At 47.9% G+C, this 16,387-nt stretch overlaps 1 protein-coding gene and 1 long non-coding RNA gene across 3 annotated transcripts in view; one reads left to right on the top strand and one right to left on the bottom strand.

The window, feature by feature from the left end:
* LOC144112924 (uncharacterized) overlaps positions 1 to 16,387 on the bottom strand; it is a 44,949-nt gene that overhangs the window by 23,526 nt on the left and 5,036 nt on the right. The window contains exon 3 of one of the 2 annotated variants that reach the window (XR_013310556.1): positions 6,776 to 6,896. The exons of the other annotated variant lie outside the window; for it this stretch is intronic. This is a non-coding gene — a long non-coding RNA (uncharacterized LOC144112924). Of the gene's footprint in view, positions 1 to 6,775; positions 6,897 to 16,387 lie in introns of those variants that run through there. 2 annotated transcript variants of the gene reach the window in all.
* LOC144112922 (uncharacterized) overlaps positions 6,793 to 16,387 on the top strand; it is a 43,655-nt gene continuing 34,060 nt past the window's right edge. The window contains exon 1 of the mRNA XM_077645751.1: positions 6,793 to 6,902. Coding sequence (XP_077501877.1) covers positions 6,815 to 6,902 — 88 coding nt within the window. The 5' untranslated portion in view covers positions 6,793 to 6,814. The remainder of the gene's footprint in view (positions 6,903 to 16,387) is intronic.

Raw genomic sequence — 16,387 nt, 5'->3', positions numbered from 1 at the left:
TTGTCTGCGCAATCAATATGGCGTCAGTCCAATGCTTAGGTTTTGGTTTTCACGAAATCAGCAGCTCCAACGGTGCACCTCTAAAAAATTGCAGCCTAATTAAATTCGTGCGGCCGGGCTAGATGAAGCCCTTTAAAATAGTTTGCTACATTGTACGCACTAAAGCCTAAAGCGTCCACTTTAAAAACGGAGTTCTCAAAGGCTAGAGAAGACAGCGACAGATGGAAGACAACTGTCGCCATCACCGACCGTTTCCGCAAGTACGTTATGGTAACGTCTCATAGAGTTTGTTGTTGAACAGAAAATTACGCCACCACCTAGTACACTTTAGTCACACGTGGAAGACGAAAACAAAATCTAAATGCGGAAAATTTCGACCAAGGAAACCAACGAGGCTCGACGTTGTCGCCCACGTCACGATTGTCAATCGGAGTGGCGGGAAGTAATATTTACTACTTTAACCCTGCATTTCTTAGCAATGCGAGAGGGCAGAAAGGTTTCAATGACGGCCACTGTAGCTGCTGAACAAGCGTTAAGGAGGTTCAAGGATGGCCCAACTATTAGATTTTATAAAACGCAAAATATATACTAGTTCTCAGTGTCCGTTTAACTTCAAATACTCCTTATTCCTGTAAAAAAAAAAAAACTGGACCTAATAAAACTCACATCTCTTTGTAAACAAAGTTCATCGGTTTCTTCCCTTTATAGTTATCGAGAAGGCTACGCAGTGAATAGAATTTTCGGCAGGCCGATGAGGGCGTACACTAGAGGGGAGAGAAGCTTTCCGCTGCTCGGGTTAAGAAGACATGAAGGCGGATACAGGCTGCTGGGGGCGAAGCGAGAATGCCTTATGACGGAGGCCTCTTGAGGGCGAAACTGGGCTTCGGGTTTACTTCAGCGCGCACTGACGTGCACCGGAGGCGAAAATGTTTTTCCGCATTTTACTCACCGCGAAATTCGCGTCGCTCGGCACTCACAGAACGGGGCTCAGGTGTCGCTCAGATGTCGAAAAGAAGCGGCGAGGAAAGAGTTTTTTTTCCCTGCAATACATTCTCAAAACTAGTGAGGAACTAGCGTCACCTGGCGTGAGAACTGCTATCTAAGAACTAGCAGCCAAGCATCTGGCGCCATTTGTTGATGCGTATATAAAGCGAACATTTTAAAGCGAGGATGGCGAATCGCCGTCTTCGAATGGGCTAATTCATATGCAGTCACATCAACCAAAGCTGGCAGTTGCTAAAAGCAAGGCAGCCACAAAGGAATAATGGTTTTTGACTGTACTAGTAGCAAGTAGTTCAAAGAACAAAAAATATACAATGCACTGCTGTGCGGACAAACCTTACCTGCTGCAGTGGTGTATTAGTTTAGTGTAGAGTAGGAAACCACATATAGATGTGGTGGTACCTAGCATTAATTTGAAGTTTTGTGGTATTCGTGAAAGACTAACATAATAAGTACACATGAACCTTGCCATACATCTGAAGCGAGAACCTTTCCACTTTTACTGGAACAGAACAGAGCAGTCTAATTTACGTGGGGAATGCTATAAATAGCAGTTGGCTCGATATCGCAAAAACACAGCGCTGCATCAAAAAACTCGGCAAAAATCAGCCATGACACAGGGTGTGCATGCAAATAAAGACAGCGATAATAATGCCACAAGGGTTTGTCTTACGGCCACATTTATTTATTATCTATATCAGCAATGTTACTACAGCGATTTGTGATTTTCGGTTAAAATTCAATTATATATATATGCTGACGACTGCGTTCTTTATTCTGATATCTCTTAAACTCTTAATCAAGAGAAGTTAACGCGTTTAAATGTTCTGTGACTTGAGCAAGAAATGGCAGATGCCCATTAATTTCAAGAAAACAGATGTCATGTTGTTTGTGGACAACAAAGAAGCATTTAAGTACACTTATAGCCATGTGTGTTGACTTCTTTTCTTCGATTTTTTTTCTTTATATGTGCATTTATTACTCTAACCTGATTTTTTTCTATATGTACCCATTCCTGTTATGTCTTGCTATGGAGACAGCAACATATGTAAATAAAAAAATTAAAACAAAGAATCTGCTGGAGGTATCGGCTGGGCCAGCCAGCAGAGCACGCATATTCTCTTGAACCAGGCATGGGACCTCACTTGCAAGCACTGTGCAGTATTTCAAATTTGTCGACTTCCTGCTGCCCTGGACAGCATTGTTGGCAGATAACTAGATGATCGTGTGGCATTTACAAACTACATAGCTGTTAAAGGGCTTCAGCATGTCAACAGCATCATTGGCAAAGCTCTCTGTCTAATATTCAGTGGTAGTATTGACAGAGCATCTGACTCCTGAACATTCACAACTGAAAAAATCTTCAATCTGGTCTTCGACATTTATTTTGCTCAAATTTAAACTTTCTTGTTTTGAACACACGAAATCACCCATATTTAATTATTCTTAAATTTTTACAGGAGGAAGTGAATGTTTATCTGGTACTTTATTTTGCGTTCTTTCTTTCTCAAGCTGTGAGCATGAAATATCTGTTTCTTTGTTTTTAGCTAGTAACACTATGTACCTCGGTTATTATGGTTATGCAACCTTACTGTGACGTGTAGCAGTATATACCTAAATGCGATGCAGTGTTGTGTCAGTGTTTGCTCACTTTTTTTAAGGCCATTTAAGGTGGAATGCCGGGTATGTTAAAGGACGCCGCTTCACGAATATCCTCCAGCAATAATTTTTTTGGTGCGCTTTGTAGACTCTGAGTTTTCTGTAGTCAGAATTTGAATTTCGGCGTCTTCGCGCCTTTCCCTCTCCACTTGTCAATTTTTGCACGCTGAAAGGTCGGCGCTCCTCTACCAGCCCTACCGCCGGGGGGCGGAGCTTCCTGACCCACCGGAGCTATGCCGCTTATTGGCCATGGCCATTGTAACTGCCTGACGTCTGAAATAAGCTATCCAATAGCCATCTGTGAACGGGTATACACAGGAGCAGTGCGACGTGGGGGGGGGGGGGGGGGGGGGGGGGGGGGGGGGGGGGGGGGGGGGGGGGGGGGGGGGGGGGGGGGCGAGCATGAAAAAGTCGCCGGAATGGGCTCGCCAACTTTCGTGTGTGATTGTTGGTTCTGTTGTGCATGTAGAAGTGTATTATTTAGCTCAGCAGATGTTCATGACAACACAATGCAGTGATTAAGCGAGTTGATGTGCTCTCCTTGGAGGGTGTTTTAGAGCCCCTTTAATACACACTAAGCAAATTCTCACCCTTAAGGGTGCGAATCAGCTGTCCCCAGACGAACACCCTTTTGGGTGTTAAAAAGGGTACAGAGATCAGCACCCTTAAGAAAGGGTTCACAGCATGAAAGTTTAGAGGGCGCGCATCAGTCGAAGGATTTTGCTTCATGGGTGGATCAATGTGGAGCACCCTTCCAACATGCATTCGTAGAAGTGTTATGGAAAAATAGTACCCTTTAATGAGGGTGCAACCATTACATCCTCTAAAGTATCATGAAGTGCACCCTTCTTTAAAGGTGCTGATGTGAAATGAATCAAGGAATCTGTTTTAAATGGACAGCTCTGTACAGTTGGATATAGCTGCTGCTGTGGCTCAGAGGTTATGATGCTCGGCTGCTGCCCCCAAAAGACGCAAGTTCAATTTCGGTGGGGTCAGTCGCATATCGATGGAGGAGAAATGCTAGAGGCCCGTGTACATGTCAGTGGACTTTAAAGAACCCCAGGTGCTCGGAATTAACTGGAGCCCTCCACTAAGGCGTCCCCATGGCCTCAGTCGTAGCCTGAGTCGCTTTGGGTTGTTAAATCCCATAAACCAAACCATTGATCCTGGATATATCGAACTCGAAGGGGATCGCGAAATAGTTCGATATATTGATACTTCGATGTATAAAACATGGCACAGATCAGCTCATCTGTAACCCAGAATCGTGAATACGGTGCACCTATGCTTGCAGCAACGACGTGCTGTCTTCCAGTGTACGGGCAGCACACTGCTCGCTGGGTGTTATTAGGCCTAGCTCACTTCGTATCGAAGCCACAGCAGATGGGGCTTTGGGAGAAGCCACCGCCAATCATAAGAGGCCTAATTCTGTTAGTGGTACTCTATAATAAATCTGAATTACAATTAGCGGACAGTTGCTTTGAGTAGCGACCACGCGAAAGCCGCCGCAAACCTTAGGTTAGCTAGGCTGGCTTCGCCACAGTGTCGCATTGAAAATAAGCATGCCAGCAAAGGGCATTTTGCTTTATTTTTCTTTCGTTAAGGAATATTTTTGAAGCATTTCTCCCAGCTACAGGAGTGGAACTTTTCCCAATGGTTTCCCACGACAGGGGCTTTCTTCTGAACCAAAAAGTAATGATGGCTTTTAAGCTATACTTATGAGTATGTTGCTCTCAAATTCCTTAGCTCAATACTAGCCATGTTCGGCAGTTTGTATGGGCTGCAATGTCAAGAGCGCGTCAAAAGTCATTCGAATTCAGTCATTAGATGACTTAGAACAACTGTAATGGGCATACAAACTTTTACAGACGTATATAGATGGCACGTGCATATAAATGAGTTTACGGCCAAGGAAGCGTATACTAAATGCATTTATTTAATTCCTGTCAACATAGGAAGTATTCGGGAGCACTGGAATGACCCTTGCACATTTAGAAGAAAATCCAGAGCAACCATGTAAAAGCTTTGACAGAAAGAAATGTGGATGAATCCGTAGGTGAAACGTTATCAGTTACTGGGTTATCAGTCATATTACTTTTGCCATGCAACTGGCCTGGGAGGAGGCATTCTGCTATGCTTTAAAAACGAATGGATTGCTGAGCGCGTCGTAACAGCTACACAACACATAGAAACAGTAATTGTAAATATAACGTCCGATAAATACATTTTTGTAATTTGTGCAGTTTAAGCGAGTTCATGTTCGAGTTTGAAAAACTTCGAAGACTTGACCACAAAACATCAATATTGGTAGGCGATTTCAACGTGGATACCCTGCGCTCGAAGAAAGTTGGGGTAAGCGACTGTTTAAGATACTTTGGCCAATTACAGTTGAGAACACGTAATCACTGGCGTTACGCGCGAAGAATATATGAAAGAATAATTCATCAGGTCGTGCGTTGATCGTACTGTACTTAGAAGTAACGCATTGACACCGTTATCGGGTATTGTGAGCAAAAATTTAGCCGATAATTCTACGTCGCAAAAGCGCTCCTAAACGATGGCAAGTACTAGTGTGGATGCGCTCGAAATTTAAATTGAGGTGAAAAATATTATTCACAACTATGATTGGGATTAATGTCAGCCATGATCGCATAAAACAATATCACATGGTTGCAAACAAGTTAATGAAATTACAAATTTCGAAAAACCAAGTGAGAATAAAACAAAGGAAGATAAGAAATAAATCTACCACTAAAGAATTTTACAGATTTGCTTTTTAAAACAATAAGCCTGGAAAAACCTAATATTTCGTCAATAACTTATTAATGACCTATTTCGTCAATATAAGTGAGAGACATCGCATATGTAGGTTAAAATTCTTTTTTCAGTTATTAACAGGACATTACAATATTAGCACCTCTGGTATCTTTACTTTTTCAACTGGTTATAAAACAAGACAATGCCATGACAGAACTATATTGCTCCTAAACTCAAGAATTAAATCTTTTAAGTACTCTTGCTTCCCACGAACCATAATTGATTGGAATAACCTCACTAACGACGCAGTCACGCAGAAATCATTGAAATCTTTTGAAGAGCACCTGAAATAATGAATTAGTATTGTTTTGCCTTTATGTATGTGAAATTATGTACATGTACCCACTTTGCTAAAGTCTTGAACAAATACCGCAGTGTGTATAAAAAAATAAAATAAATAAACCTGACAACGAGGCTTTCAGGAAAGTGTTTCGCGCCTTACGTAACCAGGTTACAGCGAAGCTTACATTAGTGAAAAATAGATATTTTTTGAAAGAATTATACCATGCAAAATGGAATCCCACAAAGACTTGGACATGTTTGAAGCAATTAATGGGGTGCCGTGTACAGATTGCAGTAGAGACAGGATGCTCCAAGGAGCGTTTGACGACTCTTATGGCTCGATTGAATTTTGCGAAAATTTCGACAGTTACTTGTTAACTGCACCTGCATTGCTAGGAAAGTGCACCCCTGAAGATCTGAATAATTTCCGAGTGGAAATCAATATATGTTCTGCGTACTTACCAGAAATAACACCCTTGGATTTGCTCGATAGTATATACACAGTCGCCCTTAATAAGATAGCTGGATACGGCGAAATAAGGTCACGTGACCTGATCCTTAATATCAACAAATTTACTAATGTACTTTTACGTATTGTAAGCGGTGCACTGAGTTCAGCAAAAAGACTGAAAAACTGAAAATTTCGATTGTTAAACCTGTGGTTGCATAAAGGGGAAAATCAATTAGATCAGCAATAAATCCTTCGATGTTCAGTAACCAGGTGCCGCGCAGTTTTTGACTGCGGCGTTTTTTCGAAAGTGCAAGCCGCGCATTATTTGGCTCCCAAAAAAGATGCGTGCGGGCGCAGTTCGTTATCGCTGATCACCGCAGCCCGGTTCCCGCCGCGCCGATAACGCCGGTGGCTATCTCACGAAACGGTGCGGCAGGTATCGGCGTCCCTCCTCACGCTTTGGAGCTCTGCGCCGTTGGCGGCAGCAACGCGGATCGTGACGCAGCAGGCATGGCCGCTTCCGCCCGTCCCTTAACAGTGCGGCTCCAGTAGCCAACCGCGGCGCCGATCCCCGCTGGCGACCTGTGGGGTAGTACGCTGCAGATGGCACCCTCGACACCCGCTCAGAAACGTCCTGGAAGCCGGGAGAAGCGGCGGAGTGACGCCGACGCCGCAATGGACGCAGCTGCAAGTAAGCATGTCGATACATTTGCTACGATCTGTCTGACCGTGCTGCGTTATGGCACTGAAGCGGGAAATCACACCGGCGAATCAAGGGCATGAACTTGCGAAGCAACTCGCACGTGTGCACTACTAACGGTTCACGACGGGCTCGCACCTGTCACTCCGGCGACAATGACCAGCCGTCCTCGCACCGTCCGACCGCGTGAGTTTGTTTTGCCCCCGTTTGGTGTGGCCAGCTCCAGTGTCAACAAACTGTAAGGGAAAGTGTAAGATAGTATCGATAGCGCTCTACTTTTCCAATGTGTTTCGATACGTGACAGTCGGAAAACGCTATCGTCGTTCTGCGCAACACTCCGCTCTAATTCAGCGCAAGCCTGTGCCTTGACCACTGTAGTGGCTTCGCGCTATCATCGGCACGCTCTAGCGCGCTCTCCGCAGCGGTTAGTTTCTCCCGCCTGCGGGGGTGGTGGTTGCGTTCTCATGTGTGGACCCATCTGATTATGCGCGAATTTATTTGCTCCTACTCGCGACAGAAGTCTCTTGCACATGTGACGTCATGGCCGCTACGGTGGGGTGCGGCCCGTGCATACTGTGCACATCGGAGCCGGTGGCGATGAGCGCGTTAGATAAACGTGCCGCCTTTCACCAGCAGTGAAACCCATCCGTGCGGAACATGTGCTGCGCACGTGGCGCTGCTATTATTCGAACCATCGCCGACGGGCACCGGGGCCGCGACGAAAGCGAGACGCCTTAGCTTCGCCCGTCTCGGCTCCTCCATTTCGTTACCCGCGGGGTCTGTCGCGAGAGCTACTTGTATGCACGCCCATTCCGACTGCAGGCTGGCATGCTCACACAAGGTCCACCGTGTCGTGCCGCGTGTGCTTAAACTGTGTTGTTGTGAGAGGTGGGCAGCATTGTCTTTCTTTGTGATCCCAGGAGGTGGAATACGAGTTATTCCACAACGTCGCTCGCATTGTGTACACTGAGGGTTCACGATGTGTGCGGCTCGCAGTTACAAGTTTCGTTCGGACACTGGCCTTTGTGCCAGTGGAAGGAGATTCGTTTTTACCTTGTTATTGTAAGAAGACAAAGTCAGGGAAATTGTCAACATACTTAATAAGGCTAATCCAGCCTACGCCACTACCAAAAGCGGGATCACGTTCTCAGCTATGACCCGCACGCATGACGGCGTTCCTCACTTTGGTGCGCCCTACACTGCCTTATAACGCAGACGCACGTTGTGTGCAACTTTGGCAAAGCGCAGATGCTTATGCCTCGAGATATGCTCGGCAGCAGCGTCATGGCGGAGGTGCGCGTCAAGATCAGATCACATTAGTACCGCGCCGACGCCAAGCCACCAGCAGCTTCTTCAGTGACGACACCGATGGTGATGAGTGACAGAGTATGACGAAAGTTAGCGCCATCTAGCGAAATGTGTAGCATTTATGCATGAAGACAACAATCAGCTTGTTTATCGGCTGGCTACCAGCATGGCAAGCTTCATCGCAGGTTCCATGTGTAGGCACTTCAGTTGGGGCAAAAATGTCACCCGAAGCCTCCCAAAGGGAAGCAAGCAACTCGCCATAACTGTTGCGCGAAGCCCTCCGCTCATCCTCGCTCGCTGGCGCTTAGCGCGGCCACCGAAGCTGGTTTCCCTCGCGACGCTAGCGCCGGATTCTCCCCTGCTTCAACCACATGCGAAGTCTAGAGCGGCACCACGTCTTATCGCGCACTCTGGAAGCAATCGCTCAAAGAAACAGCGCTCGCCCCACACCGCCGGCACTGTGATCCTTTGGCTTCGCTGGCCAAGAACGAAAAGCTATCACCGTCGTTTGACATTCTTGTCAGGCGGAGGACCGTACGCAACAGCTGCCTCACCAAAGGGACGAGCTTCATGCTGAGTGCCGCGTTCTCGCTTGCGTCTAATTACGTGGTTTAGGCTGAAATTTTAGACGTGCATGCATATCTCAGAGCACAGGCGCGTTACTAAAATAGTACAAATCATAATAGTTTCGCTTTGAATGTCACTGCCTCCAAGTTTTCAATACAAACATGCATGATATAACTGCAGTAAATAAACAAGCAATTTATGAGTCACCTCAGGTTATACGATTACAATTTTTTTTTCACTGGTTTTGTCCGCCTGGTCGCATATCCCATTTATAATAACGAATTTTGTTCAGTGCGCTTGGTATTTTTTTTTTAAAGAAATCATTTAAGCCTAATTCTGAACAGCCTGTATAGAGTCTGTGAACAGCGCACTGCAGCTTCTCGATAATGAGCCGCGGAATACAGCTAGCGTGGTGTGCGGCCCCTCGTTGGCAAGGTTGTTCTTCGCCCTTTGTAATGTGTAGCCTTTTTCGGATATTTTAAAGCCCTGCAGGGGCTTCGCTTCTGAGCCACACCGTTGGCGCCCCAGCGGTCCTAATCGCCTCATGTTAGACGATATCTGGCCCTGTCCCCTCCAATGTCCACCGATGCTGCAGGAACCCCACCACATGGTTTAGATGCACGGTTATAAACTTTCGAAAAAGGCTGTATCTGCTACCAGGAGAGAAAAGCCGCGCATGCATTCCTGCATGCGGCCTTCGTCCAGCATTCGCCGAGACACGGCTGCACATAAACGTGACAAAAGCCTCTAAGCACGTTCCACTACTATAGTGGGGCGCATGTGATGTCTGGACACGTCAGCCCAGCTGTCACCAGTGCATTCATTCGCAAGTAGTGCGAGGAAACCTCGTAGATTTTATTTTTATTACCCACCTCGTTCGCGCACATCGCTCGGAAGCCTCCGGCGTGGTGCGGAGAAGCGTGCTTGTTTACATCCGGAGGTCTGCATACGGCTTCAAGACGCGAACTAGGCGATGTTTCACAATGCGACACTGGTTCCTCACTCGCCGTGGTGACTCAGTGGTTAGGGCGCTCGGCTACTAATCCGGAGTACCCGGGTTCGAACCCGACCGCGGCGGCCGCGTTTCGACGGAGGTGAAACGCTAAGCCGCCCGTGTGCTGTGCGATGTCAGTGCACGTTAAAGATCCCCATATGGTCGAAATTATTCCGGAGCCCTCCACTACGGTACCTATTTCTTCCATTCTTCTCTAGTCCCTCCTTTATCCCTTCCCTTACGGCGCGGTTCAGGTGTCCACCGAGAAGTGAATGCCTCTTCCTTTCCTAAAAAAAGCCATTCAGGCGACACTGTATTTTGGACGACATATAGTTAAATTAAGGTTTCTTTAGAGGCACGCCGATATTTTGTGAAAAAAAAAAGCGTTCAGTGGTGGGAATGCTGCGCCAAAATGCGCCAAACTGCGCCATTGCATGAAACATGATGCCTGCTGCAACGAACAACCCTCCGCGGTGGCTCAGTGGTTAGGGCGCTCGGCTACTTATCCGGAGTACCCGCGTTCTAACCCGACCGCGGCGGCCGCGTTTCGATGGAGGTGAAACGCTAAGGCGCCCGTGTGCTGTGCGATGTCAGTGTACGTTAAAGATCCTCAGGTGGTCGAAATTATTCCGGAGCCCTCCATTACGGCACCTCTTCCTTCTCGAGTCCCTCCTTTATCCCTTCCCTTACAGCGCGCTTCAGGTGTCCGCCGATATGTGGGACAGATACTGCGCCATTTCCTTTCCCCAACAACCAATTTTCAATTTGCAATTGTTCTGCTACAAATAGATATGAAATTTCGCCAAAGTACTTTTCCAGAAACCAAGAGCCATGGCGAATACGCAGAGGCATGACTCTGGTTCCTTCTTCCTATGTGACGAGGTGGATGGCCGACGAAATCCAACATCGTCCCGTTTCGCTTTCCAGCCCTTTTGCACATCTATCCTTTTCATAAACTATCCTTCATAAAATTGCGGCGCACTTGAGGACTAGCGTTTGAGCGGACGATGTGCGAACGTGCTCCGGCATGGGCTCCCGCTCTGAGACCGATTTTCGGCGGAACGCCCTGTGCTTTGGACTTGCTTTTGGTGGAATCGTCTATAGGAAGTTGCCCTGTTCCTGCGGACACCAAATTTCGGCAAGTTTGCCCCCTTTTTAGGGTTTTTTTTTCACGGTTTTCCCACTCAACCACGGTGTGGCAGGCAAAGTTAGGCCTAACAATTAGGCCGAGCCGCCGCCGGCGGCACCGGGCTCCGGGGCTGTGACTTGTGGTTGTGGGCATTTGTGAGGCTGAAGACAATGGAGTACTCCGTTGAGGGAGAGTCTATAACGCCCCGAGCGTTCGAGGCAGGAGAATGGACCTGGGTTTTGAAGGCGCAAGATCAGTTCAAGAAATCCGTGTACGGGGACCACCCCGAGAGTAGGCCTAGCGAGAAGCAGGCAGGCAGCGACGGGCGCCAGACGCACGGATTTGAGCAAGTCAAGCGCGGGAAAGCGCCTGTGTGGAACAAACTGGGACCGTTTCTGAAGATGCCAGCCAAGGATTTCAAGGTTGTGTGCCGGCCCAAGAATTGGGACCTGAGTATGGTGACGTCGAGGGAACTCGGATATGCCTTGAGAGCGGCAGCGGAGCTGACGAATGTGACTGCGGTGGACGAAGACCAGGTGTGGGTCAACGAGACAAACAACACGATGACGGTGAGCATGCCGTGTATGCATCGTTGTGGGGTATATGCGAATGTAAAGACGCTCAAGCTGAGCGGTCATGACCTTGAGGTTTCGGCGTACGTGGCGGCGCCGGAGAACTCCGTGCGCGGAGTAATTTGCAATGCGTACAACGGATGCCCACTGGCAGAAGTCCGGGTGGGATTCTTGAAGAGGAATGAAGGCATGGAAATTTTGGATGCCAGACCTGTGGGAAAGTCGAAGGCGATTCAGATCACGTCCGGGGGGAAGCATGTTACCCGGCGAGTCATTTACTGGAACTGTTTGTACGCTGTGATTCCGTATAGAGAGTTAGTCGAGACCTGCTATAACTGCAGACGACAGGGACTTCGGGCGGACGTTTGTTGTTGTCCGAAGACTAATCTGTGTCGCCGTTGCGGAAAGGACCATCCTGCGCCGCCGGAAGGAGAGTCGCTTACCTGCACGCCGGACTGCATCGTGTGCCATGGGGCGCACAACACGGGGAGCCGGAACTGCAAGTTCCGTCTAGCCCTAAAGCAGCCGACGGGCCTGCAGCAGAGCAGCGAGGATAAGAGCCAAACTGGCAAGGAGGAGCGGCGCTCGAGGCCCAGGAAGCGGTTATCCAGCGGTGCGAGAGGCGATAAAAAGAGCAGAGATCGGTCCAGTTCCTTCCCACCACTGCCCGGACCCGAGCGTGGCAAAGGAGGAGAACGGGATTCCAGTCATGGAAGAAGTCCAAGGGGCACGAGGAAAAAATGTGAGCTGGCCCAACGCGGCCTCCCAGAGTGAGACTGCTCGAGAGAAGGAGCTACAAAGGCAGGTGCAGCAGCAAGCTGAGACGATTAAGAAGATGGAAGCCAGGATGGCAGAGATGGAACGCGCGCTTAAAAGCGGCAAATGACAAAGGGTACAGACGCCGGTGGTCCAGGCCCCGCTGAAAGCGGCGCAGGTGACCGCTTCTCGCGAGAGCAGAGCTATGGAGGTGGAGAATCGGGGGACGGCCAAGAGGCCGGCGGCGGCGGATGAGGGAGCTAATGCAAAGCGAATGGCAAAAACGTCGACGGCGGACACGCCGCAGCCAGTCGTTAAAGCCACTAGTCTTAGGGGGGACATGTTTGCCCTTGCGGACAGAGTAGGAAAAACTGGAGGAAAGACAGGATAGGTTGGAAGCTCGGGTCGACAGGATCGAAGCCAGACTAGACAAGATTGAGGAGCGTCTTGACGCCTTCACTAATGACATGCGTGCTTTCCAAACCCAGGTTATGGGCATGTTTCAACAGCTCAATGCTACGCTAGAGGCTAGACTGCCTCCCGTAGTCGGCCAAGCGCCGATATTAGAGAACCTATAGTGCCTAATCATGGCCCCTCGCCAGCAAATTGAGGTTTGGCAGTGGAACTGCAGGGGCTTCCGTCGCAACACGGCACGCATTACTACGGCTAAAAAGTTTGTTACAAGTTTGAGCCGTTTCAACTTGCTTGATGCTGGTGTTTCAGCGAACACTTTCCAAAATTCTTAAAAATAGGCTATTTTGAAAAAAAAAGAAAAACTCTTCAGAACGAAACCTTTAATTGTAAGTGTGAAAGACGTGCTAATTAGTTACTTGTTAATTAAAATGTACTAATTCTTTATTTAGCGAAGTTTGGCGGCTTTTGTCAATGGCGAGTTTGTAGCCGCGGTGACGACAATGCCATATTAGATATTCGCCTTCACTTTTCCTACTCAATCTGTGCAATTACACATGCAAGGCAGTGAACATCGGTGCGTAACTCTTTTCTGGTGGGATGCAATTAACGCTGCATATGGTGTTTCTCGGACTTGTGAGATGAGGAAAGTTAGCTTTAGCAGATGAGACGCCACTACGTGACAGCTGAGCCTCACCGGTTGGAGTTGTGCGCCTATCGTCACCGCCTTGCATGCGTAATTCCGAGGACAAAGTTGGAAATTGGGAGGCGAACATATCTGAATACCAGCTTGCTCCGAGAACTGTACCAGATATAATCATGCACGCCGACTACATTGACTAAAATTTGATTTTAGTCAAATTAATTGATTTTAGTTGTGACGTTGACGACCACAGTTGCTCTCTGTGTGTCCGCCTCTTCCCATAGCTTACGCGCAGAAACGGATTTCGTGCACGTACTGCTAATAGCTTGTTTGTTTTTAAATCCCGAAATACTAATTTTGAGCACCCTGAAAACGCGCATAGGTAAAGCTAAAGATGATAATCCAATAAAACGCTCAGGCAAGGGCGAAATAGACGCCCTGAGCCAGACATGGGAATGCTCACGAGGGCGTCGTTACCCTCACCTCATGAGGATTTCACTCGGTGAGAGGAGGGTGAAGGAGGATAATAATAATAATTGGTTTTTGGGGAAAGGAAATGGCGCACTATCTGTCTCATATATCGTTGGACACCTGAACCGCGCCGTAAGGGAAGGGATAAAGGAGGGAGTGAAAGAAGAAAGGAAGAATAGGTACCGTAGTGGAGGGCTCCGGAATAATTTCGACCACCTGGGGATCTTTAACGTGCACTGACATCGCACAGCACACGGGCGCCTTAGCGTTTTTCCTCCATAAAAACGCAGCCAGCGCCCAAAAAATTTGTGATGGCGAGGGTGAAAGAGGGAAGAGGTACTGAGGTGAGGGAGGAAAAGATGCACCGGTTGAGGGTGAGGATGTGTCACAAAGTTCGTTCTTATGATTGCAGAACACGCATGGACGGCGACTAAATAAAAAAATATGGAGGGCTATATTTACGTGCTTTGAATGTGAAAGTATTACTTTTTTTTCCTTTTAATGAAGGAATGAAAATTGGTTTTGGGGGAAAGGAAATGGCGCAGTATCTGTCTCATATATCGTTGGACACCTGAACCGCGCCGTAAGTGAAGGGATAAAGGAGGGACTAAAAGAAGAAAGAGGTGTCGTAGTGGAGGGCTCCAGAATGATTTCGACCACCTGGGGCTCTTTAACGAGCACTGATATCGCACAGCACATGGGCGCCTTCTCGTTTCGCCTCCATCGAAACGCAGCCTCCGCGGTCGGGTTCGAACGCGGGAACTCCGGATCAATAGCCGAGTGCCCCAGGAACTTGCCCAGGAACTTCACTGGTGCGCGCTCGCGTTCTGCAAGAGGCAGGCCTGTCCTCAAACAATGACTCCGATTTCAACTTGTGGATAACGAAAAACATTTATGCCCGAGGATTATGTGACTTTTTACACCTTACTGGACTCCATGCCTTTTTGTAACCTATTAACGTAATAACGTTCATTAATGGCATCACCTTTTATGCCGTGCGGCACATTTAGCGTCCTAAATAAATAATAATAAAGATACCCAGGTGGTCGAAATTATTCCGGAGCCCTCCACTACGTAAAACACGTTGCGGGGCTAGTTGGTTATGTATATTCTTTCGTTAAAATTTAAGCAGCGCTAACTTTTAGGACGAATACATGTCTTCTGTCTTCATGTCTTCTGTGTATTCGTCCTAAAAGTTAGCGCTGCTTAAATTTTAACGAAAGAACCTCCACTACGACACCTCTTTCTTCTTTTAGTCCCTCCTTTATCCCTTCCCTTGCGGCGCGGTTCAGGTGTCCAACGATATATGAGACAGATACTGCGCAATTTCCTTTCCCCCAAAACCAATTATTATTATTAAATCCGTCGCGGTGTGTATTGAAAACAACCTACGTATCCTCCAAGTGGTTGACCGATTTTTGATGAAGCGCTCCATGGAGGTGATATATTTTCTTGAGGACCAGACCCAGCGCTTCTCGGCCTTTTCGATCGACGTCAAGGACTTGTTTTGCTTCATCCTTCGGGAAGAATTGTTTCGGCCGTTCAAGAGGCCATTGGAACTCACGGTGTTCTGCATTTTCAGAACAGCGCCGGCGTTCCGCACAGTGGCTTCCTTGGGTTAACATGTAAGTTTAGTTTTAGAGTGTTTAACGTCCCAAAGCGACTCGGGCCATGATGGGCACCGTATAGTGAAGGGCTCGGAAAATTTTGACCACCTGGGGTTCTTCAACGTGCGCTCACATCGCACAGTACACGGGCCTCTAGCATTTCGTCTCCATCGAAATGCGACCACCGCGGCCGGGATCGCACCCGCGTGTTTCGCGTCAGCAGCCGAGTTTGGGAAGAGGCATATTCGTTCAGACGTGGGCCCTGCACTGCGGCTGTTCTGAGTGACCAGTTTCTTGCATCTAAAAAACAGGGTCTCCCCCTGCTCTTAGAAGCCTCCCCAGCAGTTGTCGAGACTTGCAGGTTCGTCGATGGCTACCTTGTCCTTTTGGATCATGCCTGTGAACCTTCCCTAGACCGCCATATCTGACGTTCAAGAGTTTTGTGGCGCCCTCGCCCCGCTTGAGGTGGCCCATGAATGTCATTTTTTAAATACTCTATCGATTTTCTTGACCGAAATCTGGTTTTTCATTCCGCCCATGATTTTTGGGTCCTTCATTCAATGCAGGCGAAACATGTTCTGTCTTACCATTTGGTTAGCTCCAAACTAGCGAAAAGAAGTATTGTCATACTGCGACTTCCGAATGCCCACAGCTGATCTTGTATTGATTTCATAGAGTCCAGCTTAAGCTAACACTTTGAACGACTCATCGCAGCCGGGTTTCCTCCTATGTCTTACGTGGCACTGAACCTGAAAGTTAAGAACCAGCTCGCTTGCAATAACTCGTCGCAGGGCGCTCCTCCAGGAAGAGAGAAAGAAGGAAATAATTAGCCGATTTAGCTTAGTTGGCCAAATGCGAGCTGATGTGCGCTAGCATGTCGTGTTTTAATTCGCTTCCCGTTGAAGGCTATGGTTTCAAGATCAGGTTTTAGGCAAAGATCGCCGAAATCGGTGATTGCGGACCTCAGGGGCAGAAAATGAAAATTGGTTTTGAGGAAAGGAAATTGCGCCGTAACTGT

This window comes from Amblyomma americanum, chromosome 1 (genome assembly GCF_052857255.1).
Source record: "Amblyomma americanum isolate KBUSLIRL-KWMA chromosome 1, ASM5285725v1, whole genome shotgun sequence".
Taxonomy (NCBI): domain Eukaryota; kingdom Metazoa; phylum Arthropoda; class Arachnida; order Ixodida; family Ixodidae; genus Amblyomma; species Amblyomma americanum.
This window is presented reverse-complemented; position numbering and strand designations above follow the sequence as displayed.